Source organism: Solanum tuberosum, unplaced genomic scaffold (assembly GCF_000226075.1).
Source record: "Solanum tuberosum cultivar DM 1-3 516 R44 unplaced genomic scaffold, SolTub_3.0 scf00193, whole genome shotgun sequence".
NCBI lineage: Eukaryota > Viridiplantae > Streptophyta > Magnoliopsida > Solanales > Solanaceae > Solanum > Solanum tuberosum.
The window spans coordinates 177,448-197,018 of NW_006239118.1; the positions used below are offsets into that span (position 1 = coordinate 177,448).

Below are 19,571 nucleotides of genomic sequence, written 5' to 3' on the forward strand. Positions count from 1 at the left end.
TTTTTAGCCACACATCAAGAAATAAGAAATTATACCTAACATGATAATGAAATCAACTGGGTATAAGAAATTAAACCTTAAATTAAGAAAAGGAAAATGAATAGAGAAGACTCACTTCCAACTTGGGGAAGAAGAACTCATTTCTTCAAGTCTCCACGAAACCCTCTCCAAACTCGAGAGAAAAATATCAGCTAAAGTATGTTCTAAAGTGAAAATAATAATAATAATTGTTCCACAGTAAGACTACAATTCTAACTAGTATTTATAGTTTTCACCGATTGTGCTGCGGAGGATTGTTCGGTGAAATTAGTCGAGATCGCCAATGAACTCGGCGATCCACCTTTTGGTCAGCTCATCGCCTTCAGGTGACATTGTTCGGTGACATTAGTCGAAATCGCCGATGAACTCGGTGTTAACTAGAGTGAGGGACTTCACTAGAATCAATCCCTCAGAGTTTCATGGTTCTAAGGTTTAGGATAGGAATATACCGAGAATGTGACTTACTTGGTTACAAAACGGGAAAATAGATGTACACATTCATATTGGGTTATCACCTCTCTACTCAAAGTTTGAGTTCTTCTTTGACTATTTATTTTTTCATGTGTTAACATCTTGATTTTAGTCGTTATTTCTAAAAGTACAATCTCTTGTTCCAAACACGTTGGCATGTAACAACAAAGTAGTCGACTCTCATCTTGAGACAAATTAAAGACTACTTCATTAGAGAACGAAATAAGTTGTTCTTCGACAACTATATTTAAGTCAGACCCAGCAAATGCAACAATAGGGGACACGTTTTGCAGAGATGGAAGCACCTCATATGGAAATACACTATATGGCAATCCCACTCGTCGGTAATTTCACTTTAGAAATAGCTTGATATATACATACTTGTTACTAATCTTTGTCGCCCTATGATTCCTACTAGTACACAGTGTTTGTACTGATGCTACTCTTGCGCTTTTCTTTCAGTGCACAAACTGTGATCCAGAGTTTTCCACGCCACCCCACATCTAGCTAGCATAACAATTATTCCTATTTGAGGGTGAGCTACTCCTATTCAGGTTTTCATGGATCCTCTGATGACCGATGTATACTCCCTTCAGACATTGCTTATTTTATTTAATTAGTTTTATGACTATTCTTTGAAATTATTAGTTAGACTCGTGTACAATGACTTTCAAATGTTGGGGATGTAATAGTTAGACTTTCGTACTTTATTTTATCCATAAATTTAAGACCTTTTAATTCTTGTCTTAATGCTTTTAAAATCGGGTTATAACGAATTAGTTATAGCATATTTAGTTCGTAAGAGATGGTTCGCCTACCGGGCGGTTAGTATGGGTATCAATTATGTCGATTTGGGTCATGACAATGTAGCATACATACCTATTAAACATTTGATTCACAGTATAATTATCGAAAAAATAGTTTATCTACAAGAGGGCATACAACATGTAGAAAACTTAGTTATAGAAACGGGTGACCAATAGCATGCATATACTTAGTGTTACAAGCATCTTTCACCTCTGTAACCTTAAGACATCTCATGAATCATCTAGTCGTAGTTAATGATTGGTATTGTATCAAACATGTAGATCATCATATCATCATCATATCATATCAAATATATATATATAAGGCTGGGCATCGAAACGGGTTGTACCGGTACCATTCCGGTCTGTTCCGGTACCATTCCGGTCCGATAGTATTCGGGACTGGATGGGATACATTGAACCGGTACACAGAACGGAACAGTATCATGATTTGGTACCGGTATACCGGTACCGGTTCATTCCGGTTCCGTTCCGGTCCGGTCCCGATAAATCATTTTTAATTAAAATAAAAAATAATATTTTTGTCATTATTTACTTTTATTACAATTTCTTTTTTGTTTATTTAATTTTTTTAAATTACAAACTTAAGTTATTTAGCTTACAAGTTATAAGTATAACTTATAAACTTCAAAAGATTCAAATCTTTAAAACTTATAACATAACTACATAAGCTCAAAAACTAAAAAAAAAACTTTATTAAACTTAACTTACAAACTCTTATGTCTCAATTACTTTTCACAAATTTTAAAAAAAAAGGTTATGAAGATTCTCATGAGTGTAGTTTCCTGCAGGATCATGGATGTTGATAATAGGTTGTGCCCAGTGTGCAGAAGACCAATTCATAAAGTTAGAAAGTTTATCATTCCTTAAATTGGAAGCCTTGACCTTGTGCAACTGAAATGAAATACTACTATCGAAATTGAATTGTACATCCAAATAGTCCTATGAAGATATATACTTATTCACTACTCGTACAGACTTGACAGAGTTAAGCTATATTGAGGAAATCGTTTTGTTTGAATTCTTTTTTTTCTTGGGACATCATCATATATATATATTATTAAAAGTGGGAAGCTCCAAAGATGAAAAGTTGGATTACCATTTTACCCTTAAGCTGAATTAAATATCTAATTAATTAAATATTAAATAATAATATTTTAATTATTTGTTGAATGGTAAGTTAATTAGAAAGGTAATGTAGAAGAACAAGAGTCAATTAAGATTTCTAAAATTTTTAGAGGCATATGTAATTGGTAAAATAATTCAAATTGAAAAATTGTTCTTAAATAAGTACATGAATCAAGGTTCTTCCCCTTTTAATTTTAAATTAAAGAATACAAAGAGTTGTAGCTAAATCAATATATACCATTACCAAATACGAATTTGTCATCTTGGGTTCTTCCACTAGCAGTTCTACATACTCCTATGGTAAAATTCATTATTTTCTCCTTTTTCTTCCATCTTCTATTGTTTGTTAGTAAGATTTTGAACATTAATATATTTTTGTCAAATTAGTCTATCTATTATCTGAGATTAACAATAGAGTGTATAGCAAGTCGACGTCTTCACTTTATTTAGAAACACCAAATATTTATTTTGAGGAAGATGAATTCATAGGGTTAGAAAAATCTAGTATGACTTCTACATTATCCTACAATGATTAAGCTTGATAACCTTATATTAGATGAATCAAATTCATTTGATTTGACATTTTGTGCCTTTTTATAAATTATATTTGGAAGGTTTGGTTCATTGTTTTAATGTTATGCACAAGATCGATCTAATATTATAATATTATAATTTCACCATTGTTTTTAAAGGAAGAAAAATAGTAATATGGATTCACAGAGGTTAAGTTGGTATTAGAGTTTTAAATAATATTTATTTAACTTTATAAGATCTTTTACTTATTGACGTATGGAGTACACGCGCAACGTGCGTGTACCCCATACGTCAATAAGTAAAAGATCTTATAAAGTTAAATCTCTTTTAGTAAACACCTAACATGTAACCTATTTATTTGATGAAGCACACTTGGGATATGTACTTACAGTAAAATTGTTGGAATTAATGCATTCACACCTTGATGTTAGTCTACCAATATTTTCTCTTAGTTTTTTAAGAAATGTTTTAGGATTTTGTAATACATGTATCTAGTAAATTGTGATACATGTATCTAGTTATTTGTGCACAACTTTTGGTTTTACATTTTTATTCATATAAATAGAGATGTAATTGATAATTATAATCATCGCAAGTGGTCTTAAGTAGATTATATAAAACTTGATCATGTATTCTCCTATATTTCCTACAAATTGGTATCAAGAGTAGGTTTTCGTTCTTAATATGGGGTTAGGTGAAGAAAAAAATATGGCATCCAAAACAAATGAAGGTGTTGATTCTTCCGTTGTTCTTACTCCATTTGTTTGTGGAACTGATTTTGAATACTGGAAGATAAGAATGAGAACACATCTTACAGCTGAAGATTTGTGAACTACTGTTGTAAATGGCTATGAAGAGCCAGAAAATAATGGTGAATTTTCAGTAGCAGAGATGAAATCATGAGGCTAAGTATTGTCAAGACGCAAAAGCCTTGAGCAAAATCCAAATGAGAATCTCAAGAGCATATTTTGCAAAAAATGCTACTTGTGAGACTGCAAAGCAAGCTTGAGAGTCTCTGAAAATTGAGGTGTATGGTGACAAAAAGGTACGCATTATAAATCTTCAAACTCTTAGAAGAGAGTTTCAAAATTTGAAGATGATAGAATCTGAAAAAATAGATGAATATTGCACAAGAGTCGTGAATATTGTCAATAAAATGTGAAATCATGGTGATACAATTTCTGACCAATAAGTTGTGGAAAAGATTCCAATTAGTGTCACATACAAAGATGAGTAGATTATTGCTATCACTAAGGAGGCGAAAGATCTTTCTAAACTTTCTATCAGAGAGCTAGTTGGATCATTTTGTGCACACGAAAAGCGAAGATTTTTTCGTGAAGATCAACCCAAAGAGACGACTTTTCAGTCCAGAACCAATAAGAATTCTCAAAATTTCTCGAAAAATCAACAAAAGAAGAATTGCAATCCATAAAAGATACAGGATCATGATGGTTCTCTAAGAAGGTTGAATAAAAAAAATGAGAAAAATTCTAGTCTTTTTTTATAAAATTTGCAAAAAGACTAATTACAATGCAAAAGAATGTTGGCACAAAGGCAAGACCCAATGTAACTTTTGCAAAAAGTTTGGACACATTAAGAAGGATTTCTGGCACAAGCAATGGGAGCAAGGAAATTTTTGTGAAGAACATGAGGAAGAAAAGGAAGAAAACTTTTTCTTTGCTTCTCAATTTGATGCTTCAGCAAAAAGCAATGAATGGTATGTTGATAGCGGTTGTAGCAATCACATGACTGGAGATGAAAAGGATTTCCTCTCAATTAATAGTAGCATCACTACTAAAGTGAGAATGAAAAATGGAGTCTTAGTTGATGCAAAAGGTAAAGGTACCATTTCAATCAACATAAAAGAGAGCGGTAAGCAAATTCATGATGTTCTTTAGTTCCTGAACTGGAAAAATATTTGATTAGTATTGATCAACTCATGAAAAATGATTATTTTCTTGTGTTTAGAGATAATTATTGCCATATTTACGATAAAATTGAGCCAAATCAAGTCACTGTTGAAGTAGAGATGATAAAAAGAAATTTTCCTTTACAATTTCATTACAATATATTCAAAAATGAAGTTGTAGATGATTCATGGCTTTGACACAAAAGATTTTGTCACTTGAATTTTCATGGTTTGAAGCTTCTCAAGCAAAAAGATATGGTCTGAGGTTTCTGATATACATACTGAGATTAACGTAGAGAATGCCTCTATCATATCTTTAGATGTGTCAAATCAAGAAGAGAATGAGGTAGAGGAAGATGTGCCTCAAGAGGGGGAAATCTTAGATTCAGATGATGAAGAACCACCTCCAAGAGGAACAAAAATGTTGAGTGAAATTTATCAAAGATGCAACTTTGTCGGTGTTGAGCAAGAAAATTATGAGAAGATCAATAAAGCATGATGTTTGGAAGAAAGTCATGGCAAAAGAAATTTGGATGATTGAGAAAAATAATACTTGGGAGTGTGTGACTATACCCAAAGAAATAGAAGTTGTAAGTCTAAAATGAATTTATAAAATCAAGCTCAATCAAGAAGGAGATATTCAAAAACACAAGAGAAAGGCGAAATTCAATTGCAATTATTGTCAAATAGGAGAACAACTTGCTGACATCTTCACCAAAGCACTTTCAAGAGAAAAGTTTTGCTATCTTCGAGATGACATTGGATACTTGATGGACAATACCTAAGTAATTCTAACTTTTTCATGTAAGATATAACTTAATTCAAGTCCTTTAAGAGGGAAATGACCAAAATTGAATTTATAATTAGTCAATCATTTCCAAGTTCTAGCCAAAGTCATTTCTAATACAACCCACTTGCATTGAAATTGTAATCTGATAATGATAAAATAATTAAATTGTATCAATTATTTTTAAATTAAAGATATTCATGAATTTAAGACAATTTATAATGGAGATTTATCCTTTAATCCATTTATTAATTGAGACTATTGATTTAACAACATAAGGTAATTATTTGTACTAATGGAGTAATGGTCGTAATAAAGCCACAACTGCCTTCAATTAGACAAAATGAAATACATACTTAATTAAATACTTGTTTTTATATTAAACATATTTTTAAATTAATAAAAGGCATAATGGATACATAATTTTATATGTAAAATATATAATAATATATCAGGACATTTTGCTAATTAGATGATAAAATAGCATCAATATAATTTTAAAACATAATTTTGACATTTATAAATAGTTATTTTGCTCGGTTTGAAATTCAAGAAGCGTGATCAATTAATTAAAAATAGGTAGGGCCAAAACTATGTGGCAGACCCACAACTACCACCAATAACCGTCATATATATATTTCGAAAATAGTCAAATTATTCAGATATAGATTTTAAATCATTGCTATTTAAATATTGCATATTTTGTGACAAATTTTGTTGTCACTAAATCACCGGATTATTAGAGACAATAAAATGATTGTCATTTTATTAGAGACAAAAACAAAGGTCACAATTAAATATAAAAATATGTGGCTAAAGCATACGACATTAACCACGAATTCTAATTTGTCACTATTGCAACAACCTATTTTTTATGACGAATGTTTTTTGTATCCAAATTTGTAACCAATTTTAAGACAAATAAAAGTTTGTTACAAATTGGATATTGTATTAGCGACAAAATAATGTGTCACTGATAACTTAGAATTCATCACTAGTGGTACTAAATAAAGAGTGCTAAATTACTTTTTGGTGGGAAACTTTCATGGACTAAACTTCGCTACAAAATTGTAAATTGTCACTAAAAGTATGTTGCTCATGCATTTACATACAATTTTTTTGTCACAAAAGGTGAATAATTAGTGACAAATTTTGTGTCGTGCCTAAGAATTTCGTAGGTAAATATCATATCTGTTGTAGTGAGAGTGGTCAAGCAAATGCATTAAGGGGGAGTGTTGGAATTAATGCATTCACACCTTGATGTTTAGTCTTCCAATATTGTCTCTTAGTATTTCAAGAAGTCTTTAAGGATTTTGCAATACATGTATCTAGTAAATTGTGATACATGTATCTAGTTATTTGTGCAAAACTTTTGATTTTACATTTTTATTAGTATAAATAGAGATGTAATTGATGATTCTAATCATCTCAAGTGGTCTTAAGTAGCCTATATAAAACTTGAGCATTCTCTAAAGAAAATATTCTCCTTTTATATTTCCTACGAAAATATCATAAAATAAAGGGAAAAGGCTCAAATATGTCACCAAACTTTGAGAAAAGGCTCATTTATGTTAGTCATTAAAACTTTGGCTCATCTATGCCATTTTCGTTTGAGAAAGGGTTCATCCATGCCATCATTTGTCAACTGAAAACAATTCTATGTTTTGCGAAACTATTTTTTACACGTGATCAATTATGATTCGGCCATGTCATTAATTAAATCATTTTTCAAAGAAAACAAGTCTTAAATATGTCATCAAACTTTGACAAATGGCTCATCGATCTATGTCTTCCCTTCCTAGGCCCCTCATCTTTTTTCCTTCATCTTATTCTTTTTGTTCCTCCTAGTTCTTTAAATTTTTCTCTTTTTTTCACTAATGAAATCTCTCTAAATTGAGCATATTGATGGAATTTTAAAAATCTAATTTGAAAGAAAAAGTTGTGGAAGAAAACGAAAGGGATGCTATCGGGTTAGAAAAAGACCTAGTGGATGAGGTTATGGGAAGAGGAAGAGTTGTGTGGCAGGAGATAGCGGATTTCAGACCCGTGTTGATGGAGGAGAGTCTTGAGGGTGAAGAAGAATAAGGAGGAGGGCGTTATGGAAGAGGAACTCACCTTGAGCTTCCAAGTTTAAATCTCAAAACATTATAATTTATTTTTTTGAAGTGCCCCGAAATAAAATTCCTGGACCCGTCATTGATGAAAATGATCATCATATTTTGAGTATAGTAGCTAAGTGCAATAAGACAAGTTTTTAGATAATTATAGTGACATTGTTAAGTAACATTATACTTGTGTACATTATTGTCAACAAGATACTTCCTTATAAGAAAAAAGAACAATTATTTTTGAGCCATAAAACTAGAAGTGCAATCTGAATATTAAATTGTATGTTGTCAAACAACATTTTTCTATCATGGCAAAGACCTCTTTCTACCACAGCATCTTTGATTAGCTTTAGAGATTGTACAAGATCGTCCAAAAATTGATGTGGATCAGGAATCACTCTTTCATCTATTGATAGAACAAAAGTCCTCTTGTTTACATAGCTTTGACAATTAATCATCAATGCCTGAAATTTACATTTGCGTGTAAGCTATTAAGATTTGTAAAATTAGGTCTTGGGCCTAATTCACACCCCAAAATCTAGCTGAGAATGGAAGCAAAAACTTGAAATTAGTAAGAGTAAAACACCTACATGAGCCATAAGAACTGGGTGCAATGTAAGCCAAAGGATGCCCACAGAAGCAAATTTCTTCTTGAGGACCAGGCAGACAAGAAAAGCACATTGTTGTATTGGTGATAGTTCTGTGCGATATCGAACTTGATGTCTGAAAAAAGAGTCACATCTTACAATGAAGATATCTCATGTGTAGGATTAAGAACTGAGAATGAAAATTAGTTACCTTAATCCCAAAAATCTTGAGTGCTAATTCTGAAATAGAAAATGTGTAGAAAGTTTCAAGTGAATTCTTCTTTCGACCAATAGTTGCCTTAGCTTCTCTGATATAATCTAATGGATCATCTCGTAATGCAACTTTTAAGGGGAAAAGAACAAAACCAATCCAATTCCCCCATTTTGCCTCAGTGTCATTCTCCATCATATCAGCAAAAGCCTATTTGCTAATTAATTAAACATGAAAGAAAGCCCCAAAAAAATGTTAATAACTTTAAGTATATAATCTAAGAAAACTTAAGTGCTGATTAAAATTTGAATGGATTCCATCACCTGAATTCCGACTGCCGGTCTTAGGTTCATAAGTATAGTTGATCTAAGTCTAATGTTCATCGGAAGATTATTTTTTTCTCTGTTGCTCCTGTCTTTCTTACCTCACCTGCAAAATTTTGCATTAAAGATTTCTTCCGTAAGATTTTCGATCAACTAAGTGTAAAGATATGGACCTAACACAACCTCAAAAGTTAGTTCATGAAGGGGATTTGTCTAAGTCCATAAAGGAGACCAATTTCTCATCCCTCTATCGATGTGAGACTTCTTAACACTCCCCGCACGCCCAGAACTCAACTGGAGCGTGAACACTTCTAAATGGGGGCCAACATCGGTGAACAACAACTTGGGATGGGTCTAGTTCTGATACCATGTAAAGATATGCACCTGGGCCTAACTCAACCCAAAACCTAGCTCATGAGGGTAGGTTTGTCCAAGTCCATATAAGGAGACCAATTTCCCATCCCTTTACCGATGTGGGACTTCTTAATACTAAGCTTAATAAGTCCAAATACATGAAACAGAAACTTACCATATCTTCTATTAAGATAGATAGACAAACCATCTTGTGTTACTCCCAAAGCGACATCCGTTACTGTCTGTGCAAGAAATGACAAAGTCCGACAACAACATCAAACAACACGCTATAAACATCTACATTTCAAAATTGAAGAGAAGGATGTTGCTACAATATAGAATTAATTTGTATGGGCTTAACATATTTTATGCATTTTTCACCAATTTCATATCGTCAAGACTTATTGTCCGGTAAACAAATCACCTAGGATTAGACTCATAACCAGGTCTACTCTTAATCGGTGTAGCTGTGTCCTTCAAGAACATAGTTGTAGCCATAAACATCAACACATCCACTTTTGTGTACCCAAACAATATCATAAAAGACCAAATTTTTGTAACATGTCGCCGCAATCCCTTATTGGAATGCTTTGAAGAATCAATAAGCCTCTTTTTACTTCCATGAATAGGTGGAACTTTATCTGGATCAGCAGTTTGGTGTGTACACTCCAAGAGAAGGGAAATAAGAGAAGTTCTCCACAAATTTGTATGGTGATTCCTGCAGGTTCTGTTCATTAATTTGTGGCACCACAATGTGCTGATCTAAGTCCACCTTTGTCCGCACCCATTTCATTTCTCCGCCTTTTCCCTCATCAATAACCTGCAGTGAATTAACCATGAGGGCTATGAAAGTAAAACAAGATCTTTGAATACGAGCGTTTTATGCTTTTTGACAATTCTCCCTTTTATTAGTTTACAATATTTATGTATTGAACTTACTGAGGAGAAGTACACTAGACTTGTTCTTAAGTACTTGTAGTTTCAATTTTTATTGGCTACCATCAAGTGTAATGTATGTTTTTATTTGATAGCAGCAGGTTATCAATTCATTGTCTTTTACATCTATTCATCTTGGTGATTTTAATCAGAAAATAGTGTTCTTTCTGTTTAAAGTTGTTTATTTGTGACTTGACACCGAGTTTAAGAAAGTAAAGAAGACTTTTAAATCTTACGGTCTTAAACTAAATACACATAGAATGTACCAAAGTGTTGTTTATTTTGTCGTCTAATTAAACATGTAATGAGAAAGTTAGAATTAAAGGGTTGTCAGTTGTCACGAAAAGAAAATTCATTTTTAACCTACTAAAATGGAAAGTAAGACAAACAAAGTGTTATACTGGTAACGGCAGGCTGGAGAAACAGGATGTTTAAGCAAAGTATTAGCCACATGCTCTCTGGGAGCTTGCTCAGTGCTGGCTCTTGTTTTGATGCCCAAAATAGCTAGAACGTGCACGTTGAAGTTGGGGTCATGAAATAGCCTCGATGACAGACTCAATGGCTCTTCGATCTTCAGATGCGTCAATGGCTTTATCCTTAGTTTCAATTGGTTTCAGACTCGGTTTTCTCCATCTAATTATGGACTCCATTGTTATAATATAATAGTGATCTTCTGGAAATGAGTTTTTATTTCTTCGTATATATACGTAACAGAGAACCAAAGTAGTGGCGTTTAATTTTGTCTTGCATACATGTTATATGGCCAGTATTGGGATATAGTAGGTATATAGATGAAGGTTGATGGTTGTATAATTATTGTTATTTGCCCATACCTAACGAGTTTTTTTGTCTTGTCACGAACAATGTTTCCATCTATCTCAATTTACTTGGTGTCATTCTATTTTGAGACTCAAACGACATATGTCCCTAAAGCCTATAGCGACATTGAATCCAATGACAATTAACTAATGCTGGTAAAAAAATTAGCACTCTTTGTTAATGTGTATATTTATCGCGACTAAAATTTGTTTTTTGTTGTAGTGACATATGAAACATATTTTAATGAAAGCCATTAGAAGTTATGTATTGAGTTCTATCAACGATAAAAAGGAAATATAAAATAAAGTAATGGGGGATTAGACTAAAACCACTTCAAAAATTCAAGATGGAAGAGGTATACATAACATTTGTTCTCTATGTTGGTGATGAAAAGATGTAAATCTATAGCATATTTAAAGGATCAATGTTCTAGCAAACATTTGTTAAACCTGAGAACTTGTTCAACATTCAAGAAGTTGAATCTTGATGGTTTTTAACCTCGCGGCAACATCTTTCATGTCAATCCTTCCTTTAGGAGATTCAACACAACAATTTATTGCTATTTTCATGATGGATACCACACAATCAATTTTTTTCACTGAGTGATTATCTTGTGGTGTTATTAAGTTGGGATCGATAACTTCCATTACTGCATGTGGGAGTGAATTGCTCACCCATTGCTTTAAGCTAAGATCTCCATCAAACATCTCATTACTAGGCTTTGTCCTTGTAAATGTTTCCATCAACATTATCCCATAACTATAAACATCGCATTTGGTTGACACCATTCCTTCCAATCCATACTCTACAATGAGAATTTTATATTCAACATTTCTTGGCAGAAAAAGGAAAAAGAAAATATTCAAAAAAAAAAACAATTAATTAAGATAACTTACCTGGTGCGATATAACCCAATGTTGCTAAAGTTTTAGTGTATAAAGCACTCTCATCTTCAGAAATCATTTTTGAAATGCCAAAGTCACTTAGGTGTGCAAGCATGTCCTCGTCCAACAAGATGTTACTAGGCTTCAAATCACAGTGTATCACGGGCAATGAGCAGCCATGGTGGAGATATTCTAATGCACATGCTACATCAATCATTATACTCAGCCTATGCTTGATGTCTAAGAAGTAGTTGTGTGAATACAACCACTTATCGAGGCTCCCATTGGACATGTATTCGAGTACCAACGCCTTAAAATCAAGGTTGGAACAACTAGTGATGACTTTGGTGAGATCCCTATGGCGAAGATTGCGCAAAACTTCACATTCTGTATCGAAACTCCTAAATGCCGCTTGCAATTGTAGATTGAACACTTTAGCTGCAATGAAAGTCCCATCTCTTAGGATGCCTTTGTAAACAGAGCCGAAACTCCCTGAACCAATCAAATTGCTCTCGTTGAGTGAATCAGTTGCTTGGAGCAATTCATAGTATGAAATTCTTCCTCTTGTTGAGACAAAAGAGGACGGATCAACTCCTAGTTGAGGATCAGTTGATTTTCCTCTTATATACTTTATCCATACAAACGCAAAGGCGATGGACACTAATACAAGTGCAATTCCAACCGGTAGAATCAAAACAAGTACTTTTTTTCTCTTGGATCTATGCTTTGAAGTTCCACTATGGCATGGGGGGACACGAAATCTTGAAGAACCACACAATGCTTCATTGGATATGAAAGACTGACTGGATAGGTTCTTGAAAGGACCGCTCGAGGGGATTTCACCAACCAAATTGTTGAATGAAACGTTGAAATACTTGAGATTTAGAAGCTTCTCCAAAGACTTGGGAATTAATCCCGAGACATTGTTATGAGAAAGGTCTAGATATTCCAAAGCTGACATGCTGCTCATTGAGCTAGGAATTGAACCTTGCAATTTGTTGTCTCTCAATGAAAGGTGTATCAGATTTTGCAAGCTACCAATTTCTTCAGGTATGCCATTCGAGAGTTTATTCATCGAAAGATCCATCTGTATCATGGCCTTTAGACTTCCGATTTCTCGAGGTAAAGAGCCAGTCAAGTTGTTCGAGGATAAATCAAGGTTTAGGAGATTTTTGAGGTTTCCTAAATTAGCTGGAATGTTTGAATGCAACTTGTTGGTACCTAAAAATATCTCCCGAAGGGAAGTTAAGTTCCCGAAACAATTAGGAAGAGATCCTGAAAGTTGATTTTGATCCAAATGTATATACCCCAGGTTCTGCAATTTACATAGATTGTCTCCGATAAATCCAGAAAGTTTATTGCCACTCAACTTAAGACTCTGAAGGAGTCTCAAGTTGCTAATTGTTGTGGGAATTGATCCAACCAAACCATTTCCAGAGAGATCGAGGTCTATTAAGCTACTTAAGTTCCCAATTCCTTTCGGAATTTCCCCTTTAAGTCCACATTCAACAACCATTAACTTTACAAGAGAGACATTTCCAACTGAAACTGGAAGCACAACATTCAACGGGTTCAACGATACATCAAGAAATTGTAATTCTCTACAATTTGATAAGGAAGAAAAGAAGCTCGACCTAGTGTCACTCATTAAATTGTTCCCCCCCAAGCCTAGGTACTTTAGATGAGTCATATATCCGAAAGAGTTTGGGATCAAACCGGTTAGTTTGTTATAAGAAAGGTCAAGATAAATGAGTTTGGAACAATTGAAGAGAGAATGAGGTATAGTTCCAAAAAGATTTAAACTAGATAGATAAAGACCTTCAATGTTGGGTAACATAGAACCTATGCTCAATGGGAGGACGCTTCCTGTCAGATTATTTCGCACAAGTTCGATCACTCTCATCCCTGACATGTTGAAGAGTTCCGTTGGAAGTGCACCGGTAAACTTGTTGAGACCCAAGTAAATTTCAACCAATTCAACGAGATTGCTTACGTCTGGTATTTTACCTGCAAATGTATGATTGTTAAAATAGTAAAGGTACAACTAGTAATGATACTTTAGTTTCCATCTGCCTTAATTTATACGACTTACTTTCTTTTTAGTCCGTCAAAAAAGAATAATATATTTCTATATGTAGTAACAATTTAACTTTAAAAATTATTTGTACCCATACAAATATCCACAAGTTTCAAAAGACATTCTTTCTTAAATTTTGTATTAAGTCAAACTACATCACATAAATTGGGATGAAAGGAGTACCTTTTTTTACTATATATGTACATACCTGTTAGCTTGTTTTCAGTAAGACGTAGACTCTGCAATTTGGTCAAGTTGCCAACCTCCCCTGGCAAGGATCCAATGAGGTGGTTCCTTTCCAAATACAACGTCTCCAGCGAGGAGATATTGAATATGGAGATTGGGATATGACCCGTAATCTGGTTGCTATCTAGTCCTAATTCCACCAAATTATCAAGAATCCCGATTTCCTGTGGTATTGTCCCTGCCAATTCTTTTACGTTAGTTGTTTGACCACTTCCGTGACTAATGTTCAAGTTGCTTGAATTTATGTTTTCAATAACCCAATGACTACTTACATACCTGTTAGCATATTGTAACCAAGATATAGAATCCGCAATTTGTTCAAGTTGCCTATCTCCCTCGGTAAGGATCCCATGAGATTGTTCATTTCCAATGACATCGTTTGCAACGAGGAGATATTGAATATGGAGATTGGGATGCTCCCAGTTAGATGGTTTCTCTCTAGCCCCAAAACCTCCAAATTATCAAGAATCCCAATATCTTGTGGAATTGTCCCTGTCAAAACAATAACATACATATAAATTTATGTGTGATGGTTTCTTTTCGGAAATAGTTAGTTAGAAGAAAATCTAGCACTCAACAACAAACCTTCAAATTGGTTCTGTCCGAGATACAAAATACGTAGGTCACTTAAATGTCCAATTTCACTATGTATAGGTCCATCAAACTTGTTCACTGATAAAGACAATAGTTGAAGTTTCAAACAGTTTGGCAAGCTTAGAGGCATATGACCACGTAGCTCGTTGAAACTTAGATAAAGCTCTTCCAACATTGATTGTCGATCACACATATCAGGAGGAAGATTTCCTGATAAAGTGTTATCTGTCAATGCAATGACCTTTATTCCAGAAATGTTGAAGATCGAGAATGGTATAGATCCTGTAAGTCGATTAGCTTCTATATTTAATTCCTTTAAGTTTTGAAGTTTGCCAATCTTTTCTGGTATCTGACCACCTAAAGAATTGAATCTCAAATTTAAAGTTTGAAGCCCGGAAATATTAGATAATAGAGAGGGGATGAAACCATTGAAACTATTATTCCTAAGATTCAGAACTTGAAGTTTGTGTAAGTTCCCAAACCATGAAGGAACCTCCCCGCTAAGCATATTAACACCCAAATTAAGAAACCTTAATCGACGTAGATGTGCTATTTCTTGAGGCAAATTGCCATACAAGTTGTTGTGACTCAAGTCGAGGGAAACAAGAAATGTGAGATTCCCGATATGAGAAGGAATTTTTCCGATTAATGCCATATTGGAAATATTGAGTGATCTCACTCTCTGGTGGCGAGAACCACAAGTGACTCCGACCCAATGGCAAACAGAAGTAGTTGGAGACCAACTTTCATCCAACAAGTGAAAAGGGTCCAAAATGATTTGAGATTTTAAGGAAAGGAGAGCAGATTGATCGGTAGAAAAGTTTGTTGGGTTCATGGCTGAAGTAGCCATGACATAGTGAAGCAACAAGAGTGTCAAGAGGAAAGAGCAATTGGCTTTTTTCATAATTGCATAAATTACTAGGAACATGGAATAACTAGTAACAATGTGGTTTTGAGACTTTAAATAGCAATAAGATTTCCTTTTTGGTCTTCATAATTTCTTAAAGAGAAAAGTATTAAAAACACTTCTAAACTCGGCGTAAATTATTAGTTTCATCCTCGAACTATTGACAGCCTTAAAATTACTTATTTACTTGATTAACTAAACTTAAATATACACGATCTTGCAACATGAGTGAAATACACCATTAAATTCTCATCAAGTTAAGAGTGTTTTCAAAACTTCTCTCCGCTTTTTATTAAGAGTCTCATGCTCCTACAAGAGTTTGAGGCATCTTACTATGTCATGTGGCAGATTGGGGGGTGTATCTAAGTTTAGTTAGTCAAGTACATAGATGTTTTTAAGGCTGTCAATAGTTCGGGGATGAAGCTAATAATTTGTGTCAAGTTCAGGGATATTTTCAATACTTCTCTCTTTGTTCCATTTTATATGACTGACTTTTCTTTTTAATCAGACAAAACAAGAAGACACATTTCTAACTTAGTAACAATTTAACTTTACAATATTCAGTTTACCCTTAATAAAATTAATTACATCCACACAAACATCTATAACATATTTTAGACCACCAGTTTTGAAAGTCTTTCTATCTTTTTAAGTTCTGTGTCAAGTTAAACTATTTCACATAAATTGGGACGGAGAGTATTTTTTAGGAGACTTTTCTTTCAAATAGTGCAAAAACTTTTCTTAATTTGTTTTGTCATCTCAACTTGTCTTCCTCATGTTCAGACTTAATTAATTCCACTACCTTGTAATTAAGTTATGTAGACTATTGACATAAGATGGACGAGCTAGGTTATATATCACACAATAATTTGTAAAAGTCAATTTTGTGCATTTGTATGACAATGCCCCTTCATGAAAAGGAAAAAAATGATATTCACATATAGTTCAAGTGGAAGACCAAGAAAACAAATACAAGTACTACTCCCACTATTTCATATTAATTAAGTTTCTGAGACTTTATTCATTATTCAAAATAATTGAACTGTTCAAAGTTTAAGATAGATGTTTAAATTTTTTTCTTTCATATTTGTCCTTTTATTTATTGTAGTTTTATATTTTCTAGAAAATAAATTACATTAATTACAAAGTTATATTTATGATTTCACATAGAATAATAGTAGAAATTACGGTTTAAATTATGTCCTTAAATTACATTACTTACAAAGTTATATTTATGATTTCACATAGGATAATAGTAGAAATTACGGTTTAAATTATGTCCTTAAATGTTTATCTTTACAAATTCAGTTAATATGGAATAGAAGGAATAGTATATATATTATTACTTGTATAAATATATTGTCCATATAAATATGAAATACTATCAGAAAATTGTTTCTATACTCTTTTTACTTTCCTACAATCAGTTGGATTCACTCAGTTCAATGTCAAGTGCTTTTGCGTATGTATTTGTGCATATAGAAACTTTAAAAATCATTAGAAGATGAAAGATTAATTCAATTTCTTATGGGTCTAAATGATTCTGAATGTATTTGTGAAATGAGTACTATATCCAATTTTGATCTTATTATACATGAGGATCATACAAAGCTCCCACATATAATTACTATAAATATTTTCATCTGGACAATATTTGTATATTTTATGAAATCAATGAGTAATTTTACACTTAATTTCAAATTTACCCTTATCATTAATTATAGTAATTTCCCTATTACATTTTTCAAGACATTGTATACAAAGTTAATAGTGGACAAATATTATTAGACAGAGATCATACTCCCTCTGTCCCTAATTACTTGTCCACTTTTAAATTGACACACTTATTAAGAAAATAATTATTGACATATTAAGTTTACCATTTTACCCCTATTAATTATGAAGTGGTTGAATTAAAACCTTAAGATTTTCAAAAAGTTATACATTTTTCAAAGTAATTAGTTGAGGGTTTAATAGGTAAAAATATTTTGTCCTTTCTTGATTTGTGAAAATGTACAAGTAATTAGAGACAACTAAAAAAAAAGTGGACAAGTAATTAGGGACAACTAAAAAAGGAAAAGTGGACAAGTAATTAGGGACAGAGGGAGTATTTGGATATGTAATTTCTTTACTTATGATTTTAAATATCAAATTCTCAAAAAAAACATGATTTGAAATTTCAAATTCTTTTAAATGTAAAACTTGATCCATAAGTTTATGTTATCTAAATAATACAAAAAAAAAAAAGACTCTTCATATTAAATTTTACAACAAAAAAAGACTCATGTTGAGGATGATGAGTTTACTTGACCATTTGAAAAGATGATATTAGTAACTCGTTACTATTGTTGTTGACTAGTAATTTTTTATAAAATTATATGTAATTAAAGTTTATAGCCATAATTATATATTTATAAAAGAAACATAAAATTATATGATTCATTAATGCGACATTTTAGAATGTTATGATATTTAATGGGATAAGGGTCTGAAAATATCTCAACTTTGGTCGGATTTGTTGTTGCGATACCATATTTTTTTACCCCCTGAACTATTTAATAGTGTATTTTAAAGGTATATATGTGCCCATGTGGACACATTACTATTTATAATTTTGCATTATTTTTTATGTCCACGTGGACAAATATATATGTTTAAAATACGGTATTAAATAGTCTAGGGAGATAATAGGTCCTCATGAAAGTTTAGTATCGCAACAGCAAATCCGACCAAAGTTAGGATATTTTTCAGACCCTTATCTCATATTTAATTTATGAATTATAATTGCTTATTTGATAAGATTATATAAGTTTTTAACAATTTTTACAACTTATAAAGTTTTCATTTTTATAAGAAAAATTACAACTTAAAAATTTGAATTAATTTATAAAAAAATTCAATTTTATATCAATTTATTTTTACATCATAATTTCATATAGCCGGTCCAATCAACTACTTTACTAATACTTCGGAATACATGGAAATTGACTTAATGAAGGGCCAAAGTCTTTGTGGGGTCTGAGAAAATACTAATGACATATCATGGTTGACTTGGTTGGAGTAATTTTTAATTATTTGAAAATTAATACTACTAGACTTTGACTGTTTCCAAGTCGTGCTTTTGGTTTTGGAAATTACTCCTTGTCTTTATATTTAATTGTCGTATTTCACATCTATTAAAAAATATTGACATGGTTATTTTTATAACATTATTTCTATTCATTGATTTTAAAATAAGATTTTAAAAAATAATTTGAAATAAATAATTAATACTAAGAATAAAAATATGAAAAGAATTTTATTTTATTTTTGATATATCAAAAGTAACAAGTAGAAATGAAATTTTATTTTTAAAATAGAAAAAAAGTAAAAAGGAACAAACGGAGTATATTCTAAATATTAATAAAAGGAATGTGGTAAAATATATACATGTCAACAAATACTGTAAGAGCAATTTTTTTTTTCTATTTACAAGAATAATAAATTGACATTTGAAATTCTTCAGTAGATTCTTTTCAATATATTGAGTGTTATAAATATATTTATATTATTGTGTATGTCTAGATTTTTTTTATTTCTTTTTATAAGTAATTTTATTACCAAGTAAGAAATTAAAGGTCAAGATTCAACGAAACAAGCAGGCCTAGACATATCTAACTCCTGAGAATCTAAGCATCTATTTTCCACTACCAGTATAGACTATGGGTTGCATCTAAACATTTTTATATACAACCTATTTTGTGGTCTCACATGAGCCCTGAAGTAGACCTCCTGGGCAATATGTTTCAGTGTCTTCAATTTTTCTGCTCTTCCGCTGAAATATTCGTTGA

General features: G+C 32.2%; 2 protein-coding genes and 1 pseudogene across 2 annotated transcripts; all 3 read right to left on the reverse strand.

Moving 5' to 3' along the window:
• The window catches only part of LOC102604094 (O-acyltransferase WSD1-like), an 11,415-nt pseudogene extending 1,402 nt beyond the window's left edge, over positions 1–10,013 (reverse strand).
• A 1,315-nt stretch (positions 10,014–11,328) lies between these two features.
• On the reverse strand, positions 11,329–13,957 carry LOC107057732 (putative receptor-like protein kinase At3g47110). Its single transcript, XM_015312259.1, has 2 exons — positions 11,930–13,957; positions 11,329–11,838 (listed from the first exon to the last, which is right to left on the reverse strand). The coding sequence occupies exons 1-2, from the start codon at positions 13,827–13,829 to the stop codon at positions 11,495–11,497; spliced, it is 2,244 nt and encodes a 747-aa protein (XP_015167745.1). The 5' UTR covers positions 13,830–13,957; the 3' UTR covers positions 11,329–11,494.
• Positions 13,921–15,684, reverse strand: LOC102604435 (probable leucine-rich repeat receptor-like protein kinase At1g35710). Its single transcript, XM_015312267.1, has 4 exons — positions 14,826–15,684; positions 14,517–14,732; positions 14,178–14,418; positions 13,921–13,924 (listed from the first exon to the last, which is right to left on the reverse strand). The coding sequence occupies exons 1-4, from the start codon at positions 15,682–15,684 to the stop codon at positions 13,921–13,923; spliced, it is 1,320 nt and encodes a 439-aa protein (XP_015167753.1).
• Positions 15,685–19,571: the final 3,887 nt, after the last annotated feature.

Excerpts from the sequence above, each read along its gene's own strand:
- LOC102604435 (XM_015312267.1), bottom strand. The coding sequence starts at position 15,684 with ATGGCTACTTCAGCCATGAACCCAACAAACTTTTCTACCGATCAATCT. Across the intron at positions 14,733-14,825 it reads CGGACAGAACCAATTTGAAG|GGACAATTCCACAAGATATT; the intron begins GTTTGTTGTTGA and ends TTGTTTTGACAG. Across the intron at positions 14,419-14,516 it reads TGGTTACAATATGCTAACAG|GGACAATACCACAGGAAATC; the intron begins GTATGTAAGTAG and ends AAGAATTGGCAG.
- LOC107057732 (XM_015312259.1), bottom strand. The coding sequence starts at position 13,829 with ATGTCAGGGATGAGAGTGATCGAACTTGTGCGAAATAATCTGACAGGA. Across the intron at positions 11,839-11,929 it reads ATTGGGTTATATCGCACCAG|AGTATGGATTGGAAGGAATG; the intron begins GTAAGTTATCTT and ends TTCTCATTGTAG.